The 10,694-nt window shown below is 35.4% G+C and overlaps 1 protein-coding gene across 1 annotated transcript; it reads right to left on the reverse strand.

Annotated features, from left to right (window-relative positions):
- Window positions 1-973: 973 nt before the first annotated feature.
- Window positions 974-10,444, reverse strand: LOC107002780 (protein EMSY-LIKE 3-like). The gene is made up of 10 exons (XM_015200948.2): window positions 10,081-10,444; window positions 8,662-8,876; window positions 8,463-8,572; window positions 8,095-8,347; window positions 7,799-8,002; window positions 7,645-7,713; window positions 4,280-4,522; window positions 4,138-4,206; window positions 3,993-4,056; window positions 974-1,381 (listed from the first exon to the last, which is right to left on the reverse strand). Exons 1-10 carry the CDS (start codon window positions 10,106-10,108, stop codon window positions 1,338-1,340), a joined length of 1,299 nt encoding a protein of 432 aa, XP_015056434.1. The 5' UTR covers window positions 10,109-10,444; the 3' UTR covers window positions 974-1,337.
- Window positions 10,445-10,694: the final 250 nt, after the last annotated feature.

Below are 10,694 nucleotides of genomic sequence, written 5' to 3' on the forward strand. Positions count from 1 at the left end.
TCTTATGTTTCCATTTCCAATATCTCCTTCTATTTCTAAAAACCTCTAAAATCCCTTATTTATTTAATGTATTTGAGCTACATATTATGTATTCAGTGTATATAATGTATCTGAGCTAGTTTTTAATATATTTGAGCTACATATTATGTATCTCTTTTATGTTATAATGTATCCAAAATAGTCTTTAATGTATGTGAGCTACATATTATGTATCCGGTTTGTGTTGCTTTTTAGTTTTTAAGGGATTAATGTAATTACAAACTAAAGAGGAATAAATTATAATTTCACTATGTAATTCCTAGAATTTATCCAAAAAAAAAAAGATTAGGGGAATCAGGGCTCGATTGGTGGAGGTGGAGTGGGATAAGGAAAATGTTATAACTTTATTGTTAAAACAATTAATATCTTTTTGATACATTGATACTTTAAACTTTAATCTTTAACTTCTAACTTATACTTTTAATTTCTATCAAGGTGAAATTTTTATCCATGTGGAGTGTCATATGACAATTTTTTTAAAATAAAAGGTGTTTTTCTCGAACTAATGACTAATAGTTTAAGTATAAAACTCACACTTCCAATAGTTTAAACTTGAAACTAAAAAAAAATAGAAAACCTTTTAAATGTTTTTTTAACATTTCATTCAAAATGTAATACAGCTAAAGAATAGATCGAATTTTAGTTCACACAAATCCAGATGCAACTTGCATGTAAAAATGAAGATAACAGACTTGGAAACCTCGAAGGAACCACATTTATCTTTGGTTGTTGATTAGAAAGTAGTCGACCCATTCCCTCCATTCACGTTTTTTTCCTATTTGGAATGCTCACTAGTAACAAGCAATTCCATTTTTTTCAAACTAATCAATATCCATCACATCTCAGTGTAATACAAGAATCGGAACACGATTCTCCATCTACATTCTTCAAACAGCATTAATGTGAGATTTGTAATCCATTATTTGGAAGAGAGCACAAGAAAAACATGGATATCATAATCAACACGCTAGGTGTTAACAAAACTTGTCTACATCATCTCATTTAAATTGCTATTGTGATTAATTTTACAAGAGCACTAACCTGTAACTACTGGAAAAAAACATTCCTAACTACAATGTGGCGTCTATTTAAAGAACTAGACTACAATAATTTAATGTTAGCCAAGCGTTTCTTGAAGCTAGCATGCATTCTACAACAAACCTAAAATCATTCTGGTACACCCAACACCAGCGAAGATCTAGTACACATCGGCCTCCTCCATTATGCCTGTTATTTTAGGTGGCTGTGGCTCAATCCCCAGCTCTTTTATACTACTCACTTCCCAACGATAGTCCTTGCTACTCCCGATCCATGTCCTGCCCATGCATGAAATGCCGTTCCTCTGCAACAGTACAAAGACATGGTGAATACCAGGTAAGAAGGAAGGTGAACTAATGTAAAGCCCAATGGGCCCTTGAAGTTTATAACAGTGCAGCAGCACAAACAGAACAAAATATACCAGATGTTATGATATAAATGCAGTGTCACTGTTTTTTTTTTTTGGTAACCAGAGCAGTACAATTATTATTTGCTCCCCATCAAACCAATGTACTTCTAAGAATGTCATTGAGGATATACTTTAATTAAAATGTAATTTATATTTTGAATACGAAAAGCAACATATATAATATCACAAACTCAAATTCAATAGTACAAGTATAGGGCATTTCAGTTTGATTTCATAGGTGTGCAGAAACAACACTGGAGATCACATGCTTCAATGAGAAATGCACTGACAACAGTACTGATGGTGGAACACATTCTATATGGTATACTCCTTCCCATCCCCGCCCAAGGAGAAAAGGAGAAACCTCCTTCATTTTATACTCACTTCCACAAAATCTCCCTCTTTGGGACAAAATATCCATTCATGATTCACCAAAAAAAATTTCGATAGTTGAAGCTGTAAACTATCTGATCAGAACATGTCAATTTGAAGTGTACAAGACAAGGTACTTTAGTATGCTAGGTGATTCTAACAGTTAAATTCAGTTCGTTTTCTCTTTTATTTTTTGGAAAGACAAAGCATAGGAACTTTTTTTAAAAAAAGAGCATGAAAAGAAGTCGGACAAAGTCAGATTGATCACTTGTTTCCAGTCCTCATTTTTACAGGAACACCCAAAAATCTTTCCAGACATTTTCCCATTAGAAACCTAATTTCAAGGGGAAAGATCAAAAATACCCCTCTACTTTCTTTTATTAGCTAAGTTTGTCCCTCATTATACTATTGGGCCAAATATGCCCCTATTACTACCGAAGTATTCAAAAATATTCCTCTTTCTAATGGTTGTCCACGTGGCCTAACATTTGCGTGATGTAGACACCACGTGACATGTCACTAAGCCGCCAGTTTTTTTATTCATTTTCGTTTTATCCTTTTTCTTTTTTTTTTTTCGTTTCTCTTTCTTACTTTTCTTTTTCACAATCTTATTGTCTTCCTCATTTTTATAATGGCATCTTCCGCAAACTCACCCTGAAAATTCACCAGAAAAAAGATATGGAGTAATTTTGACAGACAAAGAGAAGCTGAAATAAAAGGTTAAATTTTTGGGAAAATCCAAAATTTATGTTCAACTTGGCTATTGGTCTTCCACTCTTACTTCCGTGTGAATGCATCTTGACAGATCTGACAAAGGTGGGATTTTGTATACTTACAATTTGTGTTTTCTTTTGTAAATTTCTTCTTCTTTTTCTACATATTGTAGATTCTTAAGAAAAATGAAGCTCTTTTTTGAAGGGAGGTTTGATTATTCTGTTATTTGGAATTTATGGCAGCTGAAAGAAACGCTGGCATTCAATTTGAAGCTAGTTTCAGTTTTAATTGAACTGATGAGAATTGATTAAGGAAAGATCTTGATAAATTCTCTCTCTTCTGAATAATCTTAATTGTTGTTAGATACATGGACCATTTTACCTAGTTCATGTAATAATGCTTTTCTTTTCTTTTTAATGAATAAGTATAACAAAGACGGTGAGCTCATCGCAGAGGTCACGAGCAGAGAGGTCCCTGACGGATTCATAATCAGATATTAATGGCACCTCCACACACCTTTGTCACTGTCTTATTTTTCTTCCTTTTCAAGTGAAGTATTGGGTAAGTTTGGGAAGATGTCATTAAGGAATAGCAACAAGAAAATGATAGATGCCATTCGAAAAAGAGGAAAAGGAAAAAAAAGTTGGTGAAATGAAAAGTAAGAAAAAGAAAAGAAAATGAATGTCCACCTCAACCAAATGTCAGGCCATGTGGACAACCATTAAAAAGAGGGGTACTTTTGCATACTTTGATAGCGACAGGGGCATATTTGGCCCTATAGTATAACTAGGAACAAAAGTTAGCTAACAAACGGAAGTAGAGAGGCCTTTTTTACCCCTTTTCCTAGTTTCAACTATAGACAATTTAAAAGGAATACCCCAAATAACTGTGTCAAGCTCAATATGGGCTCCTATTAACTTTCCCTTCAAACCACCTAGATGAATTCCACCGGATATCGGCCACCTCCCTCCAGCAACAGGTATGTAGCAGGTAATTTGTCCACCAAGATTGGAAATGGAAAGAAATTATCTAGTGTTTAATCTCTAATGGGAATTGAACACAAGACCTCATGGTGCTCAACCCATTTCATTGACCACTACGCCACACCCTAGGGTGGTAGGTCATACTTCATTATTAGTTGTTTCTATACTTTTACAACACAGGTTCAAGGCTATGTTGCTCAGACTCTCAAAATTGTCAATGGTGTGTGGCAAAATCTCCAAAAGTAGTGTATATTTGGAGAAACCAACACGGGGGCGCAACTGAGGTTCAGAGCGCAACATCACAAAAAAAGCAATGAGACAAAAAATGAGGACTCCATAGTTGGAAAAGTTCATAGGGAAGTCCTCAAATCCAAACAAATTTATGACAATGCCTATAATGAGAAAGAAATGAAAAATCACTTTCCACAAAATCATACCACTTTCACCATCAGAATACTCTCCAAGCTTTGAAATGGCATCGAGAAGTGCCTGCTCATGCTCCTGCAGAAGAAGAAAAGTCAGTATCCTTGTGCAGTAAATTTGAGAGTATGAACAGCTACTGGAAAGTTCAGTGTCAATAACCTTCAGCACTTTCGTTGCCTTCTCTACCATCTGAGGATCTGGATGGCCAGAGCTAAAGATCCTCTCCACCTAACCACATTAACCAGTCAATAAATCAATGTACTAAGTGAAATGTGAGGCAGACAACAAATGCAGTGCTCACCTCTCTGATCAATGTACCAGTATGAAGTAACTTAATATCATCAGGTCCCTTCTTCCCTAGGCCATTCTGTGATGGTGGAAAATCTTTTCTAGAGTGAGCTTTAGTCAAGCCCCGACCTCTCCCTGCACCAGGAGCACTATCACGTCCAGCAGGTCTAGTCATGGCACGACCTGGTCCACCATAATTTCCATGATGAGAAATTCCAGGGTCTTCACCCTCCCACTGGATATCCTCGGGAGAAATCTGTCAGTGTAGGCAATACAGGTCAAAACCTTGAAGAAGCACTCCAAAAACAACTGAAAGAAATGTTGGAACACAAAATTGATTACCATATTTCATACTGTCTTGTTTCCTCTTTGATATACATTACCATACACACATTATGAAGAATTAATGACAGGTGAATGAGGAGCTACACTAAACAGGAGAACTTTAGATTGTTCATATTCTAGAATATCAGGAATGTAACAGACATACATCTTGAAGCCTCTTCAAAATGCTGCAGATGAATATCATGCAATACCAGTCCAAGAAATAGGATATGTCCATTCATTTGGAATGGCTACCCACTGAACAAGTTAGTATGCCAATACCAGAATCAGAAGTTACCTTATGTGATTAATGCAAGTAGAATAATCATTTACAGAAGAATAAATAGAGTTTTAGTATGTCAATACCAGAATCAGAAATTTCTGTACGTAATTAATGCAAGTAGAATAATCATTTGCCGAAGAATAACTAGTGTTTTAGCATGTCAATACCAGGAATCAGAAGTCTCTTTACGTGATTAATGCAAGTAGAATAATCCTATATTGAAGAATAACTAGTGCCTGAAGCATTTAGGGGTCTTTTGGTAGAGTGCATTTGACAAAAATAATGTATGCATTTTATGTATTACTAGTACCTTGTTTGGTACACTTTGTCAACCTATGTACGACTAATGCATGGTATTAAGGTTATGAATAACTAATCATGAAATTCCATGATATTAGTAATTCAAAGGGTTTCAATGTATGTATTAGCATGGTTAAACATATAATTGCCCCTCAAAGCCTTTTCCGCATCATTTCCACCATACTTGTGAAGGGTACTTTTGTAACCATATAATTCTTTTAGAAATTATGCAATGCATGTTATGTTTACTACACCAAACCAAACACTTCATAAGAAATAATATCAGCATAACTGAAGCATGCATAACTAATACCATTGATACACTACACTCAGCATTATTCTTATACACCATACCATATGACCCCTTATATAGCTTATTAACAATGGTAGAAGTGATACTACTTATCATACTCCAGAGAATTCACTGCAACTTTTTCTTTGATAAAGTAGGAAACTTCATTAGAAAAAAAGCATCAAGCAGATTCTAGAAGTTCCAATAAATGTGAATTAGCTCCTACACAGACAAAAGAATATGCTAAGATGAGGTAGCTAACAAAGTTTCAAGAAAATAAAAATTCATCAGTTCAATTTACAGTAGTTAATTAATCCAGTTTAAGTTTATTAACAATGGTTTTAAGTGATACTAGTTTTCATAGATTACTAACAATGGTTGAAGTGATACTACTTATCATACTCCAGAAAGCTCACTGCAAGTAATCCAACTACAGTTTTCAAATCATTTCAATAAGCATCGAGGTTAACTAAACTCTATTGCCACAAAGTGACCTGTATTCCAACAACCAAAGCTCAAAGTAGTCATGACTACATTCTCTACATAACATTCAACTGCTGATGAAAGAAATCCTGCTACAACTTAGAAAAAAGGTACCAATAAAAAATTGAAAATGATAATCTGAAGGCCTAAGAACCACCCTCCACCACAAAAGAGATGAAAAAAGGTAAGTGAGTTTTGGTAAAACTGATCCAAGATACTATAAGCTTTTTGTCATTATGGCCAATGTATTGAGCCCCTGGAATACAAGAATGTACGTTATCCAAAACAAACTTCCCAAAAAAAACTATATGCAAGAAAACTTTTGTCCTCCCTGGGAAAAAAAACATAAACTAGCTCCAATAAACTCGGAAAAAGATGTCATTCAATGCTCCAACCAAAGGCTTTACGAGGAAGAAAAAGTAAGACTATCATATAAAATGATACACTTAAAACCTTTTTTTTTGAAAAGGTTACGACTCACTTAAATCATATTTATGTAAGCTAAAATGTCAATCTCATTATGATGAACACAGTCAAAAGACATGAATACAAACTCAAAAATATATGGGGATGAGAGAAAAGGAAACTCAACAAAATCACTACTTGGTGATGAGAAAATTAAGAATGTGTACAACCAAACAATCTTGACATCTGCCATCCAAAGAGAACTGTGCTAGAGAAAATGTCAGAACTCTAACACTATTCATAGTTCTTTTTGAAACTGGGACTTTTAACACTTATAGATAATACTGGTGATAACAACAATAGCTGTTCTTGGTATCACTAGTTACCTTTACTACAACTTTAAAGCTGACGCTTATACAGGGTTCTGCCAATTCATATTCCAGAAAATGGAAGTACAAATCAGCCTTGCAGACTTAATTATATTTGGAAAGACATGCAACGAAATATGGTTTTTACCATGAAACTAGGTATTACAACATCATACCCAGTGTAATTCCATAGGTGGGGTTTGGAGGGTAGGATGTCCGCAAACCTTAACCCTACCTTTGTGGGATAGAGAGGTTGTTTCCGATAGACCCTCCACTCACCATGAGTTAGTTACCACTAATTTACAGGTCAACAACAACATACCCAATAAAATCCAACAAAGTGGGGTCTAGGGAGGGTAGACTGTAGAGTGTACGCAAACCTTAGACTGTAGAGTGTACGCAAACCTTACCTCTACCTCTTGGAGATAGCGAGGTTGTTTCCAAGAGAACCTTGGCGCTAACAATAATTAACAAGTAATAGGTTAAAATCAGTACATATATAGTTGCCCATCAAAATATGAGGTACTATCTTATTAAGGGGAAATCAAGTAAAGTCAACTCATCTAGGTTTATTGCCCTTCCCTACCCTTTTTTTAAAAGAAGGGGTCTGTTTAATTATTAAGAATACTATTTTTTGACAGTTAATTATTAAGAATACTATTTCAAGCTTACTTTCTGAATATCCCTTGCTATTTCGAATTGGTTGTTTGGAAGAGCAAACTTGCCCATGAAAAGTTCAAGACATTCTTAACCACATTACATGCCAATGAAATACATATCATACAATATTCCAAGTGGTATAGAATAGCAATGTTGCTCGGTGCCACCAACTTCATAAATCAATACAAAAAATAATTTTCCAATAGGACAAGCCAAAAAGCCATTAAAATGTTCTATTGCACGAGAAAATAGCATCTAATTACCTCAGCAAGGTTGACCCATTCCCACGTCTCATTTGCAGTACCCATATCATAAACAAGAGCATGTCTACCCTGAAAATTCACAAGAAGATTTCAGCATTCAATCGTGGAGGGGAAAAAAAGACTAAATGTTCAAAGTAGAAAAGATCAGGTGTACCTCAACTCGATTAAAATCAGTTATGAGTGCTTCATAAAAATTATTGTCATCAGGCCATCTAGTTTTCACTTTCCTTCCAATCAATGGATCAAATGATGCTGCTTCAGCGGGTTCAGAAACCCGATTACCAAATTGGGCTCTTCCAGAAGGACCAGGAGTAGGGTACTGCATCTTCATCGAAGACGCACCAGACATCATCTGGCCCTATGAAGACACACATAGCAGGAAAACATCAGAATTATAGATTGAGTGGTATAGTATGCAAGCTTCCAAGGTTCTTAGCACATCTGACTTACAGATTTATGCTTTTTACCCTTTGGCCCCACCATAGGTCCTCTCTTGGCTGCAGATGAAGATGGCTGGTTTGCAGCAGTCACTGGAGGTGGATGAAAAGTAGGAGATGGTCCAGCAAAGGATTGAGAAGGTAAAGACTGGGCTATCTTCTGTTTTTTCCGTGATGCTGACACGGAAGGGCTGGGTGTTGGATCATGAACAGATTGACCAGCACCAAGCATACTAGGTTGATGCCCACCAGATTGCCTCCAGTCCCTGAAAGGAAGCAATGGTGTAACATTAGTCTCAGAGCTTGAGAAACACCGAAATATGCAAAAAATTAAAAATAAATTCAAGAGGGTAATGTGAGGAGTAGCTGTAGAAACAGAACCTTATTCTTCTGATGACATCATCATTATTAACTCTAGCAAGAAGTTCTCTATGTTCTTCATTGGACAACCGTAACTCCTTCCTTAACTCAGTTATCAAGCTTTCTTTCTCCTAAAGAAATTATATTAATGGAGCAGTCATTTAAACCAGATCAAAATAGTACAACACCAGATTCACGAGTATACTAACAAAAATATTACCCATGAAATGGCATCAGCTTGAGCTTTAAAAGCTCTTAGAACTGAAATGTATGCTTCTTGCTCAAGTTGGTGAATTTGGGCCTCCATGTCTGTTTCACCGTACATCCTCTGGTAGGGGACAGAACCAATGACAGCAGATCTTCCATTTCCAGTAATGCGTCCGCTACCTCTTGGAATCCTATTTTGATGTGATGGAGGAAGATCATCATCAGTTCCTGCAGAATATTGGGAGTTTTTCAGATCTAGAATGCTAGTAACCCATTGCATTATACAGAATTAATTAAAAACACAATACAAAATAATTAAACACATCTATATTAGCACCATACTATTAGAAAGATAGGAAAACTACCTTGCCAACACAGAAAATTATCAAACTGTCACCTCATCCGGCAGGGACCAAGACGAGAATGGACAACAACTACATTAACCAAAACAGATCCTCACAATTCCACTCTTGATATGGACATAAGTATCACATTCTGTGCAATATATATTGACAGTAAAGCTAAACTGCATTAGAGGACCAACAATAACAATCATACAACAATTCCAGGTCAGTTAGGCGGTCTATATGAATTCTATATAGCCCCATTTGAACCCATTCATTTCAATAAAAGATAATATCTTAAACCTAATATAAGCATACCAACATGCCTAAGCCTAAATCAAATTATTTGGAATCAACTATATCATAGAGTATATTTGTTCCCTAAGCTCACATTTGTTTCTAAAGATAGTATGTCATTTTGAGACAAATTCCTTCCATGTGATTTAAGTTTATCTGGTCCCCTTAAGCCTTCCACCATCATGGTTTAAGAGAACTCAAGAGTTCAGAGATTTACTTAACACATGGCCATACCATCTCAGGCAAGCTTCATTAATCTTATACCACTTCTAAAGTTTACAAAGATTTCAAATTTTTATATATTCTCGATCACGAGCATTCAAGTTGCATACACATCCATAATGAAAATTCAGGTACCCTCTCTGTTCACATTTTTCCTTCAAACAAAGTAAATGCCTTAAATCAAGAAGAAGAAAAAAATAAAGGAGATGGATTAGGTTCAATGTTTCTATTTTAAGCTCATAATTTCATAGAACAAATTAATTCTTGCAAGAAAATCAATCTAAATTTCTCTATAGCAAATAATGATGGAAGAGGGAATGAACATATCGCAAAGAATTCCTTATATGCCAGAACTAGACGGATTGAATACAACTAATAAAAAATTCCAAGTCCAAAAACCTAGTTGTAATAACAAGAGAGATACAATTGGAATGTTTCACGTGAACAACAATGTACATCCTAGTTCCACAAGCCCTAACCCAAAACCACACTGAACAACCCTAATTGAACATCAAGTTGCAGAAAACAAAACAAAAAAAATCATATTTTTTGTGAATGCAGAAACTCACCACTGCTATCGTAGGGCTCGTAGTCCATAGCCAGCTCTTAATCTGTAACTTGAAGAACCGAATAGAATAGAGCGAAACCAAGAATATATGAAATCAAATTGAACTCAAAACCAAACAGAAAACGAAAGAACCACAGCAGCGGCGACTGCTGCAGCGGCGGCGTGTGGATTGCAAGATTAAGGGTTAGGGTTTTACAAGTTCGCAAATCAATTGGGGGCAAATGTGAGGTGGAAGAAGGGAGAGTATGAGTTTGAGAAGGCGGATGTGAAACGGGTTTTTAATATTTAGTTTAATATTAGGATTTGAAATCCGCCTCCTTTGATCTTTTGCCGTTTTCTTCTTTTTTTCTCTTTCCCGTTTTGATCTTTTCTTGTTCAATTCAATTCACTTTTTGCCCACCAAATAAATGTTTTTTTGTTCACGAAGCACGTGTTATTTTTGGCGTTGGACAATCTTCACGAGGGTTTCACCTAGGTTCAAAAAACTTATTTCATTTTTAGGATCGGTTTGGCCATAGATTTCTCAAGTAAAATTTGAAAAAAAATTTGACAGATAATATATCTTTATATAATTTGTTATTTTTGACAAATATTTTATGTATATAATCCAAATTC

The sequence above is a fragment of the Solanum pennellii genome, chromosome 10, assembly GCF_001406875.1.
Source record: "Solanum pennellii chromosome 10, SPENNV200".
Lineage (NCBI taxonomy): Eukaryota > Viridiplantae > Streptophyta > Magnoliopsida > Solanales > Solanaceae > Solanum > Solanum pennellii.

What these genes read in the sequence shown, in the direction of transcription:
- LOC107002780 (XM_015200948.2), bottom strand. Translation starts at nt 10,108, where the DNA reads ATGGACTACGAGCCCTACGATAGCAGTG. An exon ending in GATGTCATCAGAAGAATAAG is followed by an intron (nt 8,348 to 8,462) that starts GTTCTGTTTCTA and finishes GCTTCCTTTCAG; the next exon opens with GGACTGGAGGCAATCTGGTG. An exon ending in CTGGTACATTGATCAGAGAG is followed by an intron (nt 4,207 to 4,279) that starts GTGAGCACTGCA and finishes TAATGTGGTTAG; the next exon opens with GTGGAGAGGATCTTTAGCTC.